The sequence below is a fragment of the Uloborus diversus genome, chromosome 8 (assembly GCF_026930045.1).
Source record: "Uloborus diversus isolate 005 chromosome 8, Udiv.v.3.1, whole genome shotgun sequence".
Classification (NCBI taxonomy): domain Eukaryota; kingdom Metazoa; phylum Arthropoda; class Arachnida; order Araneae; family Uloboridae; genus Uloborus; species Uloborus diversus.
The window spans coordinates 68270691-68294404 of NC_072738.1; the positions used below are offsets into that span (position 1 = coordinate 68270691).

Genomic DNA, 23714 nt, shown 5'->3' on the forward strand with positions numbered 1-23714 from the left:
CCCAAGCTTTAAAAACCTTTTTATTTCTGCTTTTTAATTTTATAAATGCACTTATTATGGGCAATAAACCCCCATATTACAGATCTCAAAATTTACAGCTGATGTGCTTGTTTTAGAAATGCTATTATGTGCATTATAATTTATTTTAATACTCATTTGAGTTACTAACACACTTACATAAACTTCAACTAATCTTACTTTATTTTATTTTCACTTTAAAATATTTTACAATCATTTATATACAGCTATTTTTACATTAAAATATTACTTGAATAGGAAAAATATATACAATTATTTATTATTTTCAAACTTCAAATTTTTAACTCAAAACTTTCAGTTTACTGATGAAGTGGACAAATGACATTTTGTCCGGGACGGTTTTTCCAGCGGTTTTTTCCGGGGTGGACAAAATGGGACAACCTTGCTTAGAGCTGATGATAATGATGGATCATTTCACATAAGAATCAGCAAGATTTTTGTCAGAAGCATTTTGAATTTTTTTTATGCTTAGCAATGTTCTTTCGATCTAGTTCAGTAGATGTGACTGCAAGAGTCTAAAGCTGCTGTGCTACTGGACCAGCTTTGAATTTTTCTGTCAATTTTATTTTGGATTAAATGCAGCTCTGTCCCATTCCTCTGGGTTCTCCAATATTCTTGTGACTGAAATTTTATCAAATGTTTCTATTTTCATAATCTTGTTCTCTTTATTAAGTAATATATAAATTTTTTCCCATCTCATAAAAGTAAGTTATTTCTTCTAGGTCAATCACTAGTCTTTACCCCTGTCCTCAAAATAAATAAATATATGTAAAATAACATGAAAGGTCTTCATTTCTGCAAGATTTTTGTTTTTTAATGAACTTTTAGAAAATTTTGGTGGGTTTCCAATCTCAAGGTTGGTTTGCATCTTCTTTGCTTTGAGGAGAAGAGAGGCAACGGCAGATTTCAGGTCTGCCTATGGGTGGCAGGAAATTAAATTTGGTGCTGATAACCTACACCTCCTTCAGCTTCTCAAAGCTGCCGAGTCAAACTTTTAATCATGGAATTTGCGCAGCAAAAAGTGGCTGCAAAAGTTGAAGACTAGCCTCATTTTATAGCTTGTTTTGTTTCTCATCAATCAGTTCTGTAAGTTGTGGAACAAGCAGTACATAAAGAAATAAAACAATAAAAATGTTAAGGAAAATGAGCAACAATTTAATTAGAACATTCCTGTATTTTATATTAAAGAGTATTCTTTAAAAACAGCACCTGAACTGCGTTCTTGCGTAAACCTGTCACTTGTGCATCCTTGATTTAAGAGGACAATTCTTTCCAGCTAAAATTTTTACAACATAACTTAGTTGCTTCAAATATGCATGCATTATTAAGCTATGTTTAATTATTTTCTTCTGTAAATTTTTTGAAGCAATAGCTTTGATTTTTTTTTCTTTTTGCAGAATGTATCCGTTAAGTTTTCAGAATTTTATTTTTAAAAAATGGTATAAATTCTCTAACAACAAGGAAAGGAACATAACACCTTTTATTTTTTCCAAATTGAACTCTGAATGACCAGTAACAAGTGGAGTATTTGTTTGAGCTTTAATTTTCATTATTCTCTGGAATTCCAATGTGACTAGTGTAGCCATCCTGTTCATCATCCTTGCCATAACCAATTGCATTTATATTTTTAGATTGTATGGGAGAAGCCATCTGGTATGTTTACAAATGGAATAATTTCCGAATACGAAAGCAAGTACCAAGAGAGATTACCCAGCTGCTGGATGGATCTTTTAAAAGAAAGCACTGCTGTTGAAATTGAAGCACTAGAAATGTAAGTTCCCCTTTTTTTAAACTGATGCCACAGGTTGAATTAGATTTATTTATATTTTGGATTTAGATATTGTTGCCGTGTAATCAATTTTGACCAAAATATTTTGAAATCAGACATTTTCTGCTTTTTTAAAATTTTGTTTACAATTAACTTTAGTCTTTCTCCTATAAGTCGTTGTTTGTCTAGAAATAATGTTCCTCCTTGTATATAGACATTGTTTTCCTTGCGAAAACCAATCATAGTGCCTATCTTTACTAATAATAAAGCTGAAAGTCCCTCTGTCTGTCAGGATTTCCGTGACACGCATAGTGCCTAGACCGTTCGGCCGATTTTCATGAAATTTGGCACAAAGTTATTTTCTGGCATGGGGGTGAAACGTGCACCTCGAACCGATTTTTCGAAAATTCGATGTGGTTCTTTTTCTATTCCAATTTTAAGAACAAAATTCTCATAAGATTGACGAGTAAATTACGAAATTATCATTACGTGGAACCATAACATGGGCACAAGCCAATTGGCTAGAAAATTCAACATGCATTATCTTTACTAATAATAAAGCAGTAAGTCTCTCTGTCCGGAGGATGTCTGTAGGATGTCTGTAGGATGTCCGTAGGATGTCTGTGACGCGCATAGCGCTTAAACCGTTCGGCCGATTTTCATGAAATTTGGCACAAAGTTAGTATGTAGCATGGGGGTGTGCACCTCGAAGCGATTTTTCGAAAATTCGATGTGGTTCTTTTTTTATTCAAATTTTAAGAAAAAAAAACTATCATAAATTACGAAATTATCATAACGTGGAATCGTAACATGGGCACAAGCCAATTGGCGAGATACGAAATTATCATAACGTGGAACTGTAACGTCGGTACAAGCCAATTGGCGAGAAAATTCACCATACATCATTTGTAAATATACAAGCGAACCAAAAGACCTTTAATTTTTCTATTACGGGCGAAGCCGTGCGGGTGCCACTAGTTTGTAAATATACAGGCAAACCAAAAGACCTTTTAATTTTCTATTATGGGCAAAGCCGTGCGGGTACCACTAGTCTAGATATATATAAAACGCTTATGCGTGGCTCAAAAAGAGCCTTTATTTCTTTCTCTCCATTGGCAACTATCTACTTTGTTTATGTACGATCGTTGTTTAGAAGTGCTGCAGACTCGCTTCTAGCACTAGATGTCTAGCATTAGAATTTTGATTTTTGAATGAGTATTTCACTTGAATATAATTTACAAAGAAAAGAGCAGTGTGCTTGGGAGTCTTTAGATGAACGATTTAAACGCTGAACGGTCAGAAATGCTGCCGATAGGATTTTGGGCGCAAACGCACGCCGTGAACCGCGAATTGCAAATCGAGTGAGTTCTGTAAGTGTTTTCAAACATATTTCCGGTATAATCATGCACTTTACTGGAGAAAAGATTTGAACTAACAGTAATAGTAATAAAACTGGAAAAAAATATTATTTTATTTTTAAAAAAATGCTGATAATGACACTGAAACTTATCCTGGAATAGCACTTATTTTATCCGATTGTAACGTGCCTTTTAAATTCAAACGTGAACAATTTCCTGTTAGATTAGCCTTCCCAATAACTATAAATAATCCACAAGGTCAAAGTTTTGATAAAATTTGTTTAGATTTGACAAAACCACTTTTCAGTCATAGACATGTCGTATGTAAGGCATTCAAGAGTCATATCATTTGAATATGTCTCTGTTGTATCTGAAAACCCAGAAATTTTCTATCATGTATGCAGAGAAGTATTATGATTTTCTTCTTTTTTTAAAAAAATCCTTTGCAAAGTTAATGTTGATGTCGAAAGGTTTTTCCCTTAACCATAGTGCTTACAAAAAAAAGTTCCCTACTTACCAGGACAGCAGAGTCAGAGGAAAAATGTCTTACTCCAACTCCAGGATTTTTAGAGACTCCAACTCCTTTACCCAAAATTAGTCTGACTCCGCAAATATTGGCAGAGCTGCGAATTTTGAGACAAAATTACCGACTCCGTCTCTTGAAATTTTAAACCTTCGACTCTGACTCCTTTACCAAAAAACCAGGCCGACTCCACAGCCCTGCTATAGCTTACCACAAAAAGAAGGTGGATGACCTTAATGCAAAAACATCATGTGTATCATTTGTAATAGGTTGTTTGTTATTATTTTGGAAAAGACAGGATTAGCGAGACCATGCCTCTTACTATTTGGTGCTTTCTGGCAGATTCTACCTATTACAAATGATGCAAATGATGTTTCCCTTTAAGGTCATCCGCCTTCTTTTCGTGGTCAAGCTTTACTAACTGCAACCTGTAAATACTGAAGTTTTTTTTGCAACCACATTTTTGTATCTACAGTGAAGCACCGCTTATACCGTTTTGAAAGGACTATGAAAAAAGCGTACAAATAAAAAAATGTATAATTGGTAAAGTTTAATGTATATTAGACCCTCCAGAGACTGATTTGAAAAACGTATAATTAATAAAAACGTATAAAAGAGAAACGTATAAACCGTGCTTCACTGTATTATGTTATTCCACATAGACTAAATGAATTTATTGGACAATTCTCACTGCCAAAACATATCACTTAGTTTTGAAATGCATTGAAGTTAAGAACTGAACAACAGTGACAAAGTAAAGCAACAAATTGAATCGTGAAACCTGATTTTACTGCTAATAAGTTTTCACAAAATCATTTTGACCCTCTGCTTTATTTATAGTCATTAGGAAGGCTAATCTAACTGGTTATTGTTTACGTTTGAATTTAAAAGGCACATTGCTATCGGATGAAGTAAATGGTATCCGAGGTGTGACAAATATTAGTGTCATATAATAATCAATAACTTTTTTGCTGCAATAATGTTTTTCTCCAGTTTTATAATTATCAGTCTTAGGTCAACCCGTTTTCTCCAGTAAAATGCATGATTAATCCGTAAATGTGTTCGGAAACACTTGCGAAATTCTTTCGATTTGAAGAACGCGGTGTGCATTTGTGCACCTTAGCCTATTCGCAGCATTTCTGACCAATCTGCGTTCAGATCTTTCATCTAAAGATTCCATAGCCCACTGCTCTCTTCTTCGTAAATTATATTCAAGTGCTCTGAAGTCCAGAGGCTCAGTGGTAGCGCTTTCACGCTGCAGGTCCGGGTTCAATCTCCGGGTTGGGCATGATTGATTCAGCTGTTCAATCCTTCAGTGGGTCGATAAAATGAGTACCATGTATGCTTGGGAACTAAACCTTGCAGGTTTCACGTTAGGCTGACCTCTGTACTGGAACATCTGCCTAGCATCCCAAAGCCCTTGGTCAGAAGGAGTGAGATGGGTACAGTAGGCCTTGGGGGCCCTCATAAGCTGTCATGCCACTGGGTTTGGTTTCTTGGCTCTCAAAACACTCATTCTAACGTTTTTTTTAAACTAAATCACTGCTTTCAGAAAATGTCAGATGTTGCTTGCTCTTTGCAACTGTTAGACATTTTAAAACATATATACACACATATTTTGACACTGAACATAGTATAGTTAATGACCATGAAATGTTTTTAAGCTGCTTAGTCTTTATAGTGTGTTAACATTGTAGGGTTTTTTCACTGCAATTTCTTTTTCATTCAGTAAATGTTGGAAACAAAGATTATATTATGTTTGTAATTTTAGTACAAAAATGTTCCTTTGCATACTTCTCTCAAAAGATAATGGAATTGCAAATTTTTGATTACAAAATCCAATGCAGGGAATTGCATGTCAAAGTAATTGATCCCTTTAAATGTATGAAAATCATAAGTGTTATGAGATTCATATTAAAAAAAAAAAAAAAAAACACTACCCTTTTTTTAATACAGATAAAGCTAGACTAATATTTGGTGACTGTTGAGCAAGTGTAGCGAGCTCGGATAACGAGGCGATCTGAAGTAACTGTGTAAGCAGTTCCGGGGGTTGGCGAGCGTTAGAGAGCAGGGTGCGATAGCCCCCTAGTTAATCATAAAGCTTCATGTTCAAAGATAAGTAACGGAAACTGATTTGTAATAAAATCTGATAGATTGATGCTTGACATTAGAAAGCAGAATGCTATTGATAACTGCAATAAAACTTCCAAAAAGCAGACTCGCCAGGCCACAAGTTTTGCGCACTAGAGATGTCATTAATATTATAAAATAGAGAAGTGATGATGATTCATATATTTTAAACTTTTTTTTTGTATCTCTTTCACTAGTTAAAAGTCTAATATTATCATATATATCTGCTACAAAGTTTTAAATTTTTTCGTGGAACTTTAGTAAATTCACTTTTGAGTCTGGAAATACTTTGTGGTGGCTCGTGTTTTGATGGGAGTGGATATTTTTGTAATTTCCTGAACGTGTGTTGCTAAAGCTTATTTAATCACTGAACTTATTGAGTCCTTTCACCAGGGTTCGTACGGGTCATGGAAATCCTGGAAAGTCATGGGGGAAAAATAAGCAAATTTCAGACCTGGAAAAGTCATGGAAAATTTAAATTTTCATTGAAAGTCATGGAAATTTGTTTTAAGTCATGGAAAAATGTCCTGGACAAAGAGAAAGTAACAGTAACTGAAAATGTGCAAATAAGTGAACAAAACAAGTATACTTTTGAACCAGAAGATTGTTTCATTACTGAATGGCAAAACTGGTTTAAAAACATAAAAAACTAAACTGTGTGGCTTTGCTTTAAAGAACCAAAATACTGTCAAGTTACGTGGATGATTAAATGCACTGTTGACACTAAAAGTCAACTTTTGAAGCAAATGATAAATGGTGACTCATTCAACTTTTGTCCTTTTCGATATTCATTCTGCCTGTTTATAGAAAAAATATCAGACATGTAAACATCATCATATTCGCTTCATTGCATTTTTATTTTACTTAAATTTATATGATGAAGACAAATAATAGTTTAGTTTTTTAAGTGTACACTTATATATTTTCCATTATGAGTAAGTGTTTCAATGAGGCTGTGGCATTCATGTAGATATTTTGCTAATGCTTATTTCTAAAAATTAGCAAGTTTCAGATTAAATAATGCTGTTCTCTTCGTGTAAGGAAGTCATGAAAATTTTCATTGAAGTCATGAAAAAGTCTTGGAAAAGTCATGGAATTTTTTCATCCAAATAGAGTATGAACCCTGTTTCACATTATACAGAGCTCACTTGTTTACATTACTTAATATGTTAGTAGTGCTGAGTTGATAAATGATGAGTTTGAAGGAGAACGTAATTTATTTAAGAAATTAGCAATAAAAATAAAATCTACAAAATAAACAGAAGTAAATTTGTAAATGCTAGGGGAACAACATAATTTATTTAATATATCAGCAATGACAATAAAATCTACTAAATAAACAGAAGTAAATTTGTAAATGCTAAATATAAGAGGATAAAAATATAAACATAATTATTTTGTCAAATTTAATTTTTTGTATCAGGTTGTCTTGCTATCAGTTGCACGTCTAAAAGCTCACATAGAACTCATGGTATATGAACAACTGTAACAAACTGAAGAACAAACAAAGACATTAGTAAGCATACAGCTTATATTATAGCTCTATACAGCCTTATACAAGTTACTTTAGTGTTGTATGCATGCACAGGCTGAGCTTTAGAACATTCAAGAGCATTCTACAGACTTCTGAGAGATAATAGAAGCAAACATACACCCATACCTTTTTTTTGCTTGCCAGCCATATGATTCACTTTACTTACAAAATGCAACCTTTACAGGACTAGTTGTTTACAGTTGTTAAAATAAATAATCAGCTTAAAATAAATACCAATTAGAAATCATGACATTTAAGTTAAGAAAATAGATAAAGGTATTTATACGGATATCACTGCACACCCTGTATTGATGCTATCTACCTCAAGTCTAGCAACACATGAACTTTACTGTAATTGTGGTCATTTGAAAAAGTCATAAGAAAATAGAACTCTATATAAGTACTGGAACAATTGTATTACTTTATGTGTTTGTGTGTGTGAATTTTCTTTATGATGAGGTGACTCTACCATTACCTTGATTTTTTTTTTTATAAATTCATTTTTACGTCTGTTTAAAAATGTCATAATTTTCTAGTGAATGTGGTAATGTTCCTAAAGGAGCTCAATTTATTGTTCGTCCATCCAAGGAGGCATCATCTGGAAATGTCACTCCTTCTAGTTCATCTGTAAGTAATTGAAACAGAGTTGTACTACCATTATCTATTATACTTATGGGTATTTAAATACATTTACATTTTGGACACTTTTTCTTGCAGAGTAAGAGTGAGTTTCCCAATGAAGTTTTTGATACAAAAGTCCTGCAGAAAAATCTGGTTGAAATATCAGTACCCCATGTTGACGAAATTCAAATTCCAGCTGGAAATGAATGGCAGCTGTACATTTGTTGTGTTAAAGATGTCATATTCGCTCGTCTTCTGGACTATGATGTGAGTTAATCAAGTTATTTTATTGCATGTATTGTCTCTTCTGAAAGACTTTATGCTACAGGGTTTTTGGAGCAATGTTAACTGCTGCTAAATTTTCAATTGTATACTCTATAACTCCTACAGAATTTTCCTTAGTGTGTACAAAAATGAGTGCTAAGTTATGGAGTCAAACAAACAGCATTGTTATTTGAGCAGGCAGTTGCTATTTAAAGAATTTAGTTTGGTTTTGAAAATATCAGATATATATCAATATAATGATCTATAAAGTTTCATTGTCATGTATGGATGCAACAAATTCACTAGATTGTGCAGATATTTTCATTCATTAATTTTCAAATTGTAAAAATGTATTGCTCTACTTTCAGGAAGATTTTTGTGTCTTGAGTGATGAAATGAAAGAATTTTATCATCTAAAAAAGTATCCTGTAAAAGATGTTTTTGAAAGCCAAGTATACGCAATTTGTGAAGATGATCCAAATATATGGCATCGTGCAATAGCTGTGGAAATAAAAGAAGATCTGGTATTATATTTTTATTTTTCTCCAATTTCTGTAATTTCATAAAGCTAATTATGTCACAGAAGCAAAATCTTATATTTGCTTCAAAAAGTGGTGGCTCCGAGATTGTGAAATTAATACTTAATAAACCAAAAATAGGATATTTTTTCAAAAAAGCAAAAAAAAAGAAAAAAGTGACCATTTTTTTCATTATTTCATATTTAGACTTGCCAGCTTTTACGGATGTCACTTAAACTTTCCGGGCTAGGGATAGACCCAGGATTTTTATGGTTTTTAGCTACAGTTCGCTTTGGAATTGTTTTTTCAATAAAATCATAACTTCGTTCAAAAAAATCCTCCAAAAAAAAAAAACTCAGATTCGCTTGAAAAGTAGCCAAATAAAGCACATTTCATTCCCCCATTCTACCTCCTAAAAGCAGCTGGCCATTTTGCCTCGTCTTTTCTTCAGAGTATTTATGCGGCTGCAGTGTTGCCAGATTGTGTCAAAATTGCCCAATAGGTAATCCCCCCCCCCCTAGCTGGTGACAGAAGGAAGCTGTTTCATTTCAATCCGCTTGCTCTCTGGAAAGATCTGGCAACCCTAGCCACTCCCAGCTTCGTTTCTGTAAGCAGCTTATTGGTCGACTCCAGGATTTTTTTTGAACCGTATGTAAAGAATGAGGCGGCACGGAACGAGTTTTGAACCACTACGTGTGTTTGTTTATTTTGTGTCACGTTGTACAGTTGGAGTTGGAAAAAGGGAAGAAAAGTCGTTTTCAAATGGACAAGGAGTCATATACTGTTGCATTTTCTTGTTTAAGAAGTCTGATAAGAAAGGGGGAAAATATGTGCATTGCGAGATTTGTGTGAGTGGCTTTATGATTTCTCATGGTAGTCGAAACGATGTAGATCGCCATGTAACTGAAGGGGTCCATTTAAAAAATGTAGAAGCGGCCGAGAAGAGTGTTTTAATGAATTCAAGAAAAAAAAAAGCCACTGCTGCTTCATCAAATTTAGCTGCATTTTCTTCTCATGCTGAATTTGCTGATTTGGAAAAATATTTTTCAAATATAAATGAATCTTTTTATCTTGTGAATTGTAAACAGTTTTTTTTAACAAATATATATATATGTATACATACATATATATATATACATATATATATATATATATATATATATATATATATATATATATATATATATATATATATATATATTAATTTGAAGCATCATCTAACCTCAACATTTGTTTCATGAAGGTTTGCACAATACAGTAATTTGATATGTGGCTTCAATATTTGATGCATTATTGGTTAGACTTGAGCTTCTAAAAATTTTTTACTCCCAGTTTGACTTTTGAGAGGTTGAAAAAGTAAATATCTTTTCAAGGAAGGGAAACTGTTTCAGGTTATTATTATACACTTCTAAAAGATTTCTATTGCAAAATTATATGAACATTCATTTTCATGTGTAGTTAGATTTTGTATATTTTCCATAAACTAAAATTCAATTCAATGTTAAAGTTATAGTAATTAGTTTTATTTAAATATTGAAATTATATAATAAATTTTATCATATTCTTATATTAGTATTGCACATGCATATCTAATGTTTTATTGCAGCAATTAATTTGTCTCGGTTTTATTAAATGCTTCACAAAAAGTTTTTCTGATGCCAGTTTTGAAAAGTTAACATATCTGCTAACTTTTATGCATGAGGCATAAAATGTTTACATTTTAATTGTTAGTAGGCTCTTTTTCGTCCCACCTTTTAGTAATAAAAATCCTGCTTTTGGAAATGTTGTCCTTAAATCCCATAATTAGCTTGAATCCCTTCAAAAGATGATCAACTTTGCTGTAATTTCAAGTGTTGAACTAAAGGACTGTCAAAAAATGAAGTCACACTATTTTTTTTAAACATATTTGACCCCTTCCTTTGTAAAAGTGTCACACTTCCGCATACCCCCTCCTCTCTTTTTGTCACATGTGGCACTATATTTTACAACTATATTGCTGCAGAAAAACGTTTTTATTTCAACCAAAAGGTAGGATTTCACACTTCTTGTTAGCCCTTCCTCTCCCTTGTCACAAGCCGAAAATTTCAATACCCCCCTCTCCTTTCTTTGAGAGATCTAAAATTATGAAGAAATATTATGAATATAATAGAGAGAAAAAGGAAACATGTTTTTTGCTCTACATTTTTCTGTTATGTATATTGACTAGCTTTTCTGTATTGTTAAATTATTCAGTGTTTCAGTACTATTTTCTTCATGAAAATACAAGAAAAATGGATTTTAAAACTTTATTCTTAAACTAAGGAAAAATAATTTAAAATATTTTGATTGTTTTATGGTGGAATACGAATCAAAATTTGCAACTTAAACTGCAACGAATTAAGTATGCCTAAAATATGCCAGTTTTGTTCATTGATTGGAAAAAGGGGAAAATACTTTTTCTAAGACATATAATCTTTTTTCTATGTATCAAATGTGAAGCAACACTATTATTTTAATGTAATTTTTCGGAGACAAACTAAAAGCGCAATATATCCGAGAGAAGCACTGAGGGGGATTACTGTATAAAAAATGTGTGCTTACGGATGTAAAGCCATTTACCAAAAGTATCTTTGTTCATTTCTAACAGTAGTTTTCTGGACAAATAGTAATGATAGTGTAACCTTTCCTTTTTTTTCTTCTGGCCTGTCATATGCAAATATGTAGTTAAGTATATTTTTGTTACTTTTAGGTATGCTGCTATCTTGTTGATGTAGGGGAATTTGTTACTGTTGAAAAAGACAATATTCAAGAAATATTCCCCTCATTTTTGGCTCTTCCTTTTCAAGTATGAATTTTTGTAATGATCTTTTCCTCGGTTTAATATTTTTGTAGCATTTTCCTTTATTTTGAAGTTTTATTGTATCCTGATATAGGCTTTCATGATAAACCTTGATGGTTTAGAAGACTATGAAACTTTCATCAAGTTAGAATTCTTGGAGAGCAATTTCCTTGGCCGTACTCTAATTGCTGAAGTGAGACGGTAATGTTTAATTTAATACTTTATGTTATAATCCGGAGAAGATGTTCAAATTGTTTCATTTTTTTATATAAAAAAAGATGACTTCACTATTTGATTAATGTTGATAACTATCATTTTAACGGGACTTGGGATTTAAATACAGTTTTTTAAAATTCTTAAGTAGATATCTTTATAAATATTTTTATATTATTCTTTTAAGTCAATGCAAATTGTTTTAAGTCCCTCTACTTAATTTGGAATCTATTACAGTCCTCTAAGTTGAAATTGAGCATTACAAGCTCAGAGTTTTAACTTTCTCTTATTTGTGAAATACTTAGTATCATTGGAAAAAGTATATTTTTTTGAATAAGCCCTGCACTCGAATACAAAACATTAATGTTTCTACAGTTGGTGGCCTGTTCCAGATTGGCTTCCTGAGAATTCTGGGATACATAAGGTGGGATACTCTGTGGTATTGTACGACACATCTGATAATGAAGACATAAATATGAATGATTACCTAAAGGGTGTTGTGTTGTCTTCTTTACCTTGTGAATTGCCAAAGGTAATTTTCTGTTTTTTATTCAGTGTTAGCAAATTCTTAAAGCAAATTCTTCTTAAAAGTGAAAAAGTATTGCATAGTGAATTAGGTATGGGAGGACAGATTGAAAACATGGAAGCCGAATTGCTGATAAATAAAACATTACTTCAAGAGAATTATCTAAGTTAGACTGATTCCAGATTCTAAGGAATCACTCCTACGTAATTAAGGTCGAGAATGTTCGGTAGTATTTAAAAATCAGGTGCTTATAATAAAATGAATTCTCAAAACAAATTAGATTTTGAGTAGAAGCAAATGCTGTATTCAGTTCCAAAATGCTTGCTGATTGGCTAACTAAGGCTGAAAATAAAGCTGGTGTGATTGGGATAGGTCACTATCTTATCCAGTTTATATAGTAGTAAAAGGGGAATGTTTCTTGCTATAACACACTCTTCAACTGCTACGAAAATTCAACTTCAAGACAAATGTAGAAAATCAGTTGGTACCAACACAAAAATAATTAGAAATTTTATGAGATCCATATTTGAGGCAGCGAGGAGCAAAGGGTTGTAAGAGTAAAATGGGTTTAAAGTTGCAGTCTTAGGTAGGCTTTCATGGAAAAGTTTTTTATAAATCATGTTGTATAGTAGCACTTACCAGGGTTACTAGAACGATCTCTTGCCCTGAGACAGATGACAGGTTCACCTACTGTTTGTACTGGTTATCTCTAAATTTTTAGTTTTGGCACTTACATTCTTTTGCTTCTCACTGCCTTATTATTTGTAAAAGTTTTCTTTTTAAATATTGGTTGTGTGAATGTTGTGTGGATCTTAGTATGGTAAGTGCTACATATGACTAGGTGGACAATGTTGGAGCATCAGATTTTTAGCAAAGTATTGAGGAGCATTTCATAATATTTTCATATGTTATTTGTTCTCTAACTGTCTTTATATCTTTTTTTTTAGCAATCTATTTCATCCTGTGGTTATCTGACTCACATTACACCCGAAGGGAAAATTTATTTCCGATTCTCACACCCTGAAGCAAACCTGCTTGAACTTGAGTTGGAAAAGTTTGTTACCACTTTTGAGGTGTGTTAAAACTTTTTGTAGATGATGTTGTGATTAAAAAAAAAAAAAAAATGCTGTAACTGCGTGTAAAATTTTAATTTTTATTTAATGCATGTCTGATTCAATTTCATAAAGTTAGAAGTCTCTTTGTTACCTGATATCATGATTTTCAAAATTTAAGCCAATTTTTCTATAATTACTGGGATTAGAGTATTTTTCTATTTTCCTACAAATACATTTTAGGAGGAAAAACTCAAAAATCATTGTTTAATTGGTTATTGCTTTAATTTTGTTCCATTTACTTTCAAGTTGTAGTTAAGTTGTGATGCCATTAATTGAAACAGATGCGTAATGCTACAGATTTTCAGTAGTTCTTACGGTCTGCTGTCAGCTGGTTTAGAAACTGAAAATAATATCCTACTATTTTAAGCGATTCTGTCTTACAATTTCCTTGAAATTAGTTGATTGTAGCCTTTACCTTTTGAAATTTTACTTGATTGTTTTATTTAAATGTCTTAATGTCTGTCTTCCAGGTTTCAGCTTTAAGAAAATCTGTTATCTCACCAAATACTGTTTATGTTGCAAAATGTTCCGATGGAAAATGGCACAGAGTAAATGTTTCAGAGGAAGTTGACCCTGATTCAAACATAGTAAGTTTTATTCTAATAAACTATTTGTGTATTCTAAAATGAAATCTCATCTTTAATGTGAAATTAAAATTAATGTGAGAAATAAATATTTTACCTTTGTTTCAAGCTTTGCATTGAACAATTTCTCATGTGCTGATTTATAAGTTATTGTAATTTAAAAGGGTGTTTTTCTGCTAGAAAAATTGCTAACATCTGAAGATTTTACCAATGTATTTCAAATTACTCCAGTTTTTATATATTTGATCATTCAAAATAAGTTATTAAATTTGTTCTATAACATTGTGTGAGAAAATTTAACTTTTTTCCTATAACATTGAGAAAAATAGCTGATTTATGTCAAGTTGGGCCTGCTGAATATAAATTTATAAACTAAATTCTTGTAACACGTACCATTTTAAAGTTATGACAAATTTAATTTCTAAAAATGACTAAAAACCTAGAATTTTGAATCTGATATAAACATGTTTATCGACTTATATTTTGAATCTTACTGCAAATTTTGTTATAATATACACTTATACACACATTGTGAGAAGAAATAGCACATGAGTGATTTTCGCTTATTCAGAGAACTTTTATTACCTTTATCATTTTTCTAAACAATATCCTTTCGATTGTTTTATTCTTTTTCATATGTGGATGTTGCAGCAAGATTTTCCGTTTGTTCTAAATGGGTCTGAGGACGCTTTTTATCCTTTGAGTATGGCAGAAGAAACAAACCATCAAGTACGGCAGGAAAAATAGTTAATAAAACAACTGGTCAGTGGGCATTAATAAATCAAGTTGTAATAAATATACGCATTCTGACACCATAGCAGCTTAAAACTTTTTTTTTACTTATTTTTTTTCAACTGAACGGTTGAAACACTTGATAGTTTACTGAAAATTTTTAACTTTTCAATTTACAAAGTTTGAACAGAACAGCGTCTGTCTGGTCTTCTTTATATATGTTCGATTTATATTCTTTATGGGAGAGAGGGATACCTTTTGGCATACTTTGTAGGAGAAAAATATAAAGTATCTGTGCACACAACTCAAAACTATCTGCAGGTAGGAAAATCAATATGCAGGAGTAGGCAAAATATTTAGTTAGAATGCCTTTTGCTTTCAATCTTGTATCCATAAAAGCATGAAAGGGATTTTTTTTTTCATTAATTTATGTACCTTTTTGTTGCTTAATAAATAATTCCCAGTTATCAGACAATGCACATAACTACAGCATGTGCATGTTCCTCTATATTATCAAGCTATATGCTTTTGGTATATATATATATATATATATATATACAGTGGAGCATCAAAAATCCGCCTCCCTGAAATCCGCCAACATCCAAAATCCGCGTCGATTTTCCCCAAAACTTAATTTTGCCAGAAAATCATTTTTGCGAACGTAAAACTGCTATTTTTTCGAGCAATAATCCCCCGCTATCGAATTTCGTGCCGTTAAGCTCTAAATCACTAGATAAATAAATGATCCCATCGCTATTACACTCATTAGCAAAATGGTTTGCGTTACTTTACATTCGACGCAATGACTGCAAGGTGACCTGTAGCGGAGTTGAATGACTCCGCTACAGATAGTCTCCTCTCCGATACAAGTATTTTCAGGTTGGTTCCAAAGCGCTTGTTTTCAGCTTAAAATATAATATTCTTAAACATATTGTGACGAAAAAGTAAGCTTATGCTTTTTAGGATGTTCCATAGTCCATACTTGTAAACTTAAAAAAAATATTTTACAACATAGCAAAATTCAGGGATCGATTACTCAACTCGTATGTCATTATCCATGCTAGAATCTAAAAAAATTCTAATCTCAGAGGGTGTGAAGGTAGGAGAACACTACCTGGAATTTTTAAAACAACAAGATATTGTGTCGAAGCAAGAACTCCTAATGCTGTACAACATACAAAAAAGACTTAAGCTTAAACTATCAAAAAATATGAAACAAGCTACAATTTCTGAAATGTTTTCAAAATGTAAATAGCTAATGATTTGTAAACTTGTATATATTAAATAATGTAAATGACTGTAACTATTATATTTTTATTCCTTGTTGTTTTTATTTTTCCAATTTAAAACTACAACTCCCACCTATTTCCTTAGTGACCTGAAATCCGCAAAATCAAAAATCCGCACAACCACTTCTCCCAATTTGTGCGGATTTTTGATGCTCCACTGTATATATATATAACCATTCTGTTCTAAAAGTAGTTATTATTTATTAATATGTTTTTAGCTTTGTTTGTTTAATACATTGTTTTTGTTTTTCACTTTGAAAGCCATAACACTTTATTTTCAGATTAAAGTTTGTCTGATGGATTTTGGAAATACAGAATCTGTCAGTTCATCAAATATCTGTGAACTTGAACCAGTCTGTCCCTATTTAGTTTCTGTTCCATCTCAGGTGAATAATTTGATTTACTTCACAAATGTCGTCTGAATCATTTTGCTAAAGAAGCTAAATTTAATTGTTTATTGCCATTTGTTTCTCATATCATATAGAAGGATGTAGGACATTTTTTTTCTTTTTTGTTTCTTGTCATGTTCAGACAATTGAGTTACTTATAAGATTAATTTTACTATGCATAGGCAATAATTTGTGAATTGTTTGATGCCTTACCATCACCAAATGCCTCATGGACGGAGATGGCAACTCTGAAACTGAGAGAGATGGCTCCGGCTCATGAGGAGATCATGATTCGGGTAAGTTTTGCTCCTAAGCACTGTTTAAAATTTTCTTTTCAGTATTTTTTGTTCCTCATTCTGTAATTTGAGTTGGAAAAGAAGCATTCATTACACTTCTCGTAAAAATTAGGTGTTTTAGTTTTGCTATGAAATTATTGAAGCATCTGCTAGTCTTACCTACCTACTCTCCTATAGGCCTATTGCAGGATGCTATTACTTTTTTGCGCAGCAAGATCATTGGTAAATTTTACTGGTTTTTGTTACAAGTGTGATTTTTTTGTATCTAGCTTGTAGTTAATTTAATAGAAACATTTAAAAAAAAACAAAAAACCCTATGATATGTAATATAAAGGCAGAAGATTTAATGAGAAACATTCTTATTTTGAGAGTTAAGTGTAACAGCTATTTACAAGAGCTATGTATTTTGACTGTAATTGAAAATTCTATAGAAAGATTCTTGAGTTATCGGGTCAATTAGGCTCAAAGTGAGGTTTTTTTGCAGACCCCTCACCAAATTCTATATTGTAAAAACAATTCTGTCATTTCTTTTAAGCTTGATCAATTGGTCTGAAATCCTTCCAAATCATTCCCAGTGAAGTTCTTTGGGTCAAAAGGATTTCAGAATGGCCAAAAAATAGTTTTTTTTAATCACAAAAATAAAGTTCATCCTGGATCGAGCCCTGATCATGGTTCCATCATCTTAAGATCTATATTAGGAAACTTAATCCTCAAATTAGATTGCATCTGTCATGCATCCAACCTAACTTCTCCTTTACTTCATACAAATGACCAATAAGATTGTTGTACTTCCTTGTATCACAAATTAGCTGGATTTTCTCACATGAGAATTTTTTGAATATAAAAAAGAAACACGATCTTTTATACCAAGCCATAATCAACTCATGTGTCATTCCTATAGGATGGTTGGTTGATAAGAAATAAAGAGATTTTTTTTACTCCTCTGCACTTTTAGGAAAAGTTATTGATTTGTATAATAATGGATTTGGTAATTTTTATTTTTGAATGTTATTTATTATTTCATGAGAAATAGAAAAAACAGCTCATTTAATCAGAATTTATCTTTCATTTCCAGGTATTAAGTAGAATTTACAGGAAAGTTATACTATACTAGTCGTGATTTGACCCACTTTTTTTTCACTATTAAAAAAAAATAATGCTAAATATAATTTTATAAATTTTTGCCACTTCAGATTTTTTTAACTGTTCATAATATCAAGATTCATCCTTTAAGTTTGAAATGATGTTGATGTTTGAATTCTGAATGATATGCCTCTACAGCAGTTAAATCCCTGACAAAAAAGTTTTTAGTCCTTCATATCAATATGTACTGTTCCCTAGCTGATCTGACTGATCCACTTAAAATTCAGCATGAAATATGTTTCTAATCTTAAAAGTTCTTTCATACACATCATTTTTTCACAAATTTTTCTTAAAGTAGCTAATTAACTTAATTTATGTGATACTTAAGACTTAAACTGTTCTTGCGTTCAAGGAAAAGTTACCTAAATGTAAACCCACAAAATTGCTGTGAATATATGACCAGAATATCTTTACAATGTAAATTTTATGAAATGGCTAAGTCGGCAGCTGTCAATCACTGGTCTGGTGGACTAATAATTTTGTTTTGTGTTTGGTCAAAATCAGTATTTAGTGGTCGGAAACTGCCCTTCAAATCACCAATGATTTAGAGTGCTGCATTTTAAAAGAAATTCTTGGTTTTGTAGTGGTTCATTTCCAATAAGCAAAATTTTTTAAATATGATCTTCTCATTAACAGCTCTTTTCAAATAAGTGTTTTAATTTCCAGTTTTCATTACTAGGTGATGTTTGCTCAGCATGACAGCAGTTTACCTAAAGTTAATCTTTATAAAAGGAATAAGGATTCTGAAATAGTTACTATTAATCACACTCTCTGCTCAAGACCTGAACTGTTTAAGTAAGTTATTACATTTTAAATACAGTGAAGCACCGTTTATATGTTTATCTTTTATACGTTTTTATCAATTATACATTTTTTAATTGGTCCTTGGCGAGTCTATTGCATATTAACAAATACCTATTGTACGTTTTTTCATTTATATGCTTTTTCATACAGTCCCTTTAAAAACATATCCCGTATTACCCTGCATTATTCTGCATGCTGCAAAATTTGGGAGTCACCAGATTTTCAACTACTCTTACCTGATCTTTTCCAGCATGCCGGAAAAATCGAGGTTAAGAGAAAATATTAATACTACAAAAAGATTGTGTTCCACTTAAAAATTATTATAAGTTCTATACATATCTTATTAGTACAAATAAACAGTTTAATTTTGTAAAAATATTGTTTAATAATGAATAATTTTACAAAAATTAAATTAAAACAAAGTAAGCAATCATTTAAGCTGTAAGTTACCACCCCTAAACCAGTGCTAAAGAATTTACCATAGCTATTCAATAAATAAAAATTAAACTTACCTCCCTAAAAGGAACCTAAAATAATTTATTTTTAAAACTTATGAACAAATCACAGTAACGATGATTGCTTCTGAATTGATTACTTTATTGGCATATAATTAAATCTATTAATAATGATCTACCATAAATAGCAAGCATAGATTATATGCAATACACCTATGGGTGCCCATATGCAACATTTTAAGGGGCTCAGATATTTTCCCAATGATTTAGCAAGATATTTTCCTCATAGAAACTGATCGATTTCAGTACAGATTCGAGTTATTAAAGTTTGACATTTTAAATTAATTATTCATTAATGGCTGGCAAAGAAATATTTTTACATTTTTGCGCAGAAGAAAGTACTAAAAGCAAGGAAATTCTAATTTCTAGAGGGGGAGGAGGGCTTGAACCCCCTCTTGCCCCCCTATATGGACGCCCTTGAATACACCTTTTTTTTTTTTGAAAGAAGGTTACTTTCGGGATTTATGAATTTTTTCCTTACAGTTTTTTGCTCTCGGAATAGAACTGAAAGGGGAAATTAACTTTCGTTTTGTTGCAAAAAAAACCTGGAATTGTCCAGCATGCCGGAGAATTCGAATTTCCCGTTATGCTGGTCAACCTCACTTTTCCCCAGCATGCCATATAATGCGGAGTAATATGGTAAATGGTGCTTCACTGTTTATTGCTTGTAAAATATTGACTAATCATGCTACAATTACTTTCACTTTTATTTCATATTAAAATCGAGACCAAATTCTATAATCAGGGTGCTTTCAGTTTTTTTTTTTTTTTTTTTTTTTTTGAGAGTCTTGTGAGCTTTGAAATTTAGCTGTAATAAAAGAGTTACTAATAGTCGCAGTGAAAAAAGAAGCATCAGTTGTAAGTAAAATGAGTGGAAACAGGTTTTAAAAATAAAAATATTTTACCACTGAACATTGCTGTATTTTGTATTTGGACTTCAGTGTCCATTTTTAGAAGTTTTAAGAATTCAAAATTCAAGAGGGTGAAACATCTGTAAATGGGCCCAGTTTTCTTCTAAATGACCCTCTGATGATGGAAAATGAGAGAGTTACAATCTCAAAAGTGCAAGGTTTGTTTTCACTATCAAAAATTTCTTTTGTCAATTTATTGCTTTTCTTACTACATTCAATTCCGGTTAATAGGACAACATTAGGATGAGGCCATTTTGGTCATAATAACCTGGTCCAACAAACCGAACAGGACTTGTGTAGCGAAACTGAACATGCTATAAACAAAATATTTAAATGCCCTTATGATTATTGTGAGCCCCATATGTATGGTGAGTATACAAAGAAGAAAAATTGCTGTTTATGAAATTTTTACATAAAAAAATCAATTCAGATAAAGCAAATAATATTTTTACACTCGCTTAACAGCGTGTTCAGATCGAGACGGTTTTAGTTATTCCTTCTAGTTAGTATCAATTCAATTTAATAACCAGAAGTAGCTAAAAATGGGAAAGTGAAAAAATAAGTGATAAAAGGAACTAAGTGGCCATTCCAGTGAAATGTAAATTACATATTTTACAACTAAAAATTTTTGTTGTGAAAAAAATTGCATACTTTTGAATGTGCTGACTGAAGAAATTTCAGCTTTAACTCAGTTTTTTATCTGCTGAAACATTGCGGTCATTAAATGGAAGTTTCGTTAACCAGTTTTTCCTTGATGCAAATAGTGCTAAATTTAATTGAAAGTTACAAGGAGTCATTAATTTCATTGCTCTAATTAAGTTCATTGACGCACTTGAAACGGGCTTCAAGAGTGCAATTTAAAATTTTTTATCCAATTTGTTCTCATGTTCCTTGGTCCGATTAAACGTTATTGGTCCTAGTAAGCGAATAATATTAGACTTGTGTAATCGGATTTGGTTTAGTTCTTCAAGATTTGGCCGGAATAAGCGGGTGGCCCAGTTAACGGGTAGTTCCATTAAGCAGTTTCCACTGTATTAAGTAATGATAATACAGTCAAACCTTGATCTTTTGAACCTCCTTATGTATTTTCTGTAGTTATCTGTTTCTTTTTTTTTTTGTTTTTTTAATAACCCTTGATCTATCAAAATTTTCATCATAATTGCAAGCCTTAATTTACATTTTTCCCTTCAAAATTCCATGTTAAAACAGTTCTTTTATCGTGTTTTGTGCTTTTTTCCTAGAAAATGAATAGGGGATTGGAGGGAGACAATTAGTGAGAATGAGTGTTGTATTTTTTTTTCTCTAGGAATTTTCCTCGGAGGTTAGGTTCTTAGCATTTGTCTTAAAGCTACGCTCGCTTTGATGACAACAAATCGGATTTTTTACAGCTGATCCGTGTTCAAAACAAAATCAAGAAAATGTTCTGGATCATTTCGCTTGTTTTACTCTTACAAAATGGCTGTTGAAAAGCTTTTTTGATGTACTAGCAGTTGAAGATTAAATTGGTCATGAAGTCAAAATGTGATAAAATATAAAAAGGGTTAAGAAAAACGCAGCAATTGAAAAAACTAATAAAGGTAATTATTTAAAAAATGAAAATTCCGAAATCTGCTTATTCAAAAGCAGCTAACAATACCTAGTATTTGGTTGAAAAATTAGAAAATAGATTCCACTCTTGCAAAATGTTGAGAAGAATATTTTCTCAATCATTATGAAAAGTGGTTACATAATAAGACTGGGCGATATCAGAAATTTAATCTTGCAATATATTGTTTTCCAGATATCGATATAGCACGGAAGAATTCAAATTTTTTCGGGGAGGGGGGTGGGGAGGGTTGCAAAGCTTATAGTTCAGTGCAGTATCGAAAAACAACAAAAAACACTTCCAAGTATAATAAATAAAATTGTTTCCCTAATTCAAAATTTTCCTGGTGGGGGGCAATAGGAATGCAAATGGTTATAGTTCAATGCATGACAAAAGTGCTTCGCAACAAATATGTTTTAAATATTTAATTCAATATTATGTTTAAATATTTTAATTTGAGCAGTCTTTGAATATACTTAGAACTATATTTTGTATGACGTCTTAAATAGTTTATTTTTAGTCATTTAATATCTCTTACTTTAAGACTTTTTACTTCTTAGTTGAATAACATTAAAGTAAAATACTAATAATAAATCTTTAAAGAATGTAGCTATACATTTTGGAAACTATAACACCATATACCCATTAAGGATACAGAACTATGAAATATACCTTTACTAATTTATATGTCACTAGCTGCATTAATTGGCATTGCACGGTCTACCTCGAAAATAAAAGTTTCGTCTAGTGACACATGTTCAACAATCAGGTTTAAAAAAAGAAGAAAAAAAATAGCATAAACATTTCTTGTCGATGTGTAGAAAGAACAATTTTATGACTCCAAATTTAAATCTAGATACATCACTGGATTTTTTTGTAATCATTCCATTTCACAGATTTTCTGGCAAAACCCCCCTTCCCACACACCCCATTGGGACGAAAAAAACTTATGTGAATTCCTGAACATCAAAGGATTGCAGGACTATGTTTGGGAAAAAGCCGAAAAAAACTGGAATTGCATAAGGAAACCCCCTCTATAGGGTGTGTTCGCCCCCCCCCCCCCCCCGCCCTTTCGTCATAGGTAGGCAAAAAGCCCTAGGACAAACTCTGACCATTAAAGAACCACCGGGCCAAATTTGGCAACAATCCGACAAAAACAGTGGTTTTGTATAAGGAAACCCCTGTGGGAGGGAGGGTTGCCCCTATTGCTAACCAAAAGTACTCTATGTTAATTAGTGTTCATCAAAAGACCTCTCTGAAAATTTTTGCAAAAATGCGAGGTAAACGAGATTTGTATAAAAAAAAAACTTCCGTGGGATGTTTTCCCACCCCACTCCCCTCCCTCATAGGTAGGTGAAAAACTCCCTATAAATATTTCTAAGCATCTAAGAACCGCTGTGCCAAATTTTGCAGAGATCTGACAAAAACTGCGGATTCATAAAAGGAAACCCCCAGTGGGGGGGGAGGGGGGATTCCTATTGTGAATGAAAACTGCCCTATGTAAATTCTTGAGCATCAAAGGACCTCTCTGCAAGATTTAGCAAAAATCCAACGTAAACTGGATTTGCATAAGGAAAACTTCCATGAGGTGTTTCGCCTACCACCTCCCTCTCTCATAGGTAGGCAAAAAAAAAAAACTCACTATGAAAGTTCCTTAGTATTAAAAATGGCTGTATACAAGATCCAACAAAACTGAATTCGTAGAAGGAAACCCCCCGGTGGGAGGAGGAAGTGGTTTCAATTACGAACGAAAACTGCCCTATGTGAATTCTTGGCCATCAAAGGACCTATGTGCCATATTTTTCAAAAATCTGACGTAAACTGTGAATTTGCATTAATAAAATCGTTATTTGATTAACTATAACATAAATACATTTAAAACTATTTTTTTCCTAATTGTTTTTTAATGATACACGCATTTTTAAATATATTGATTTTAAAAATGTAATAGATTTTTCTACAGTAGATCCAATCCAAAATGCATATTATTATGTAAATCAATTATCTCATCAATGTCATTATTTTACAAGCAATTTAAC

The 23714-nt window shown here is 32.0% G+C and overlaps 1 protein-coding gene across 1 annotated transcript in view; it reads left to right on the plus strand.

Annotated features, from left to right (window-relative positions):
* LOC129228410 (tudor domain-containing protein 7-like) overlaps positions 1 to 23714 on the plus strand; it is an 88185-nt gene that overhangs the window by 30873 nt on the left and 33598 nt on the right. Inside the window, exons 4-15 of the mRNA XM_054863090.1 lie at positions 1671 to 1810; positions 7889 to 7979; positions 8070 to 8240; positions 8606 to 8761; positions 11484 to 11579; positions 11668 to 11774; positions 12162 to 12318; positions 13260 to 13385; positions 13898 to 14014; positions 16314 to 16418; positions 16604 to 16717; positions 18540 to 18655. Of these exons, the coding sequence (XP_054719065.1) occupies positions 1671 to 1810; positions 7889 to 7979; positions 8070 to 8240; positions 8606 to 8761; positions 11484 to 11579; positions 11668 to 11774; positions 12162 to 12318; positions 13260 to 13385; positions 13898 to 14014; positions 16314 to 16418; positions 16604 to 16717; positions 18540 to 18655 (1496 nt within the window). The remainder of the gene's footprint in view (positions 1 to 1670; positions 1811 to 7888; positions 7980 to 8069; positions 8241 to 8605; positions 8762 to 11483; positions 11580 to 11667; positions 11775 to 12161; positions 12319 to 13259; positions 13386 to 13897; positions 14015 to 16313; positions 16419 to 16603; positions 16718 to 18539; positions 18656 to 23714) is intronic.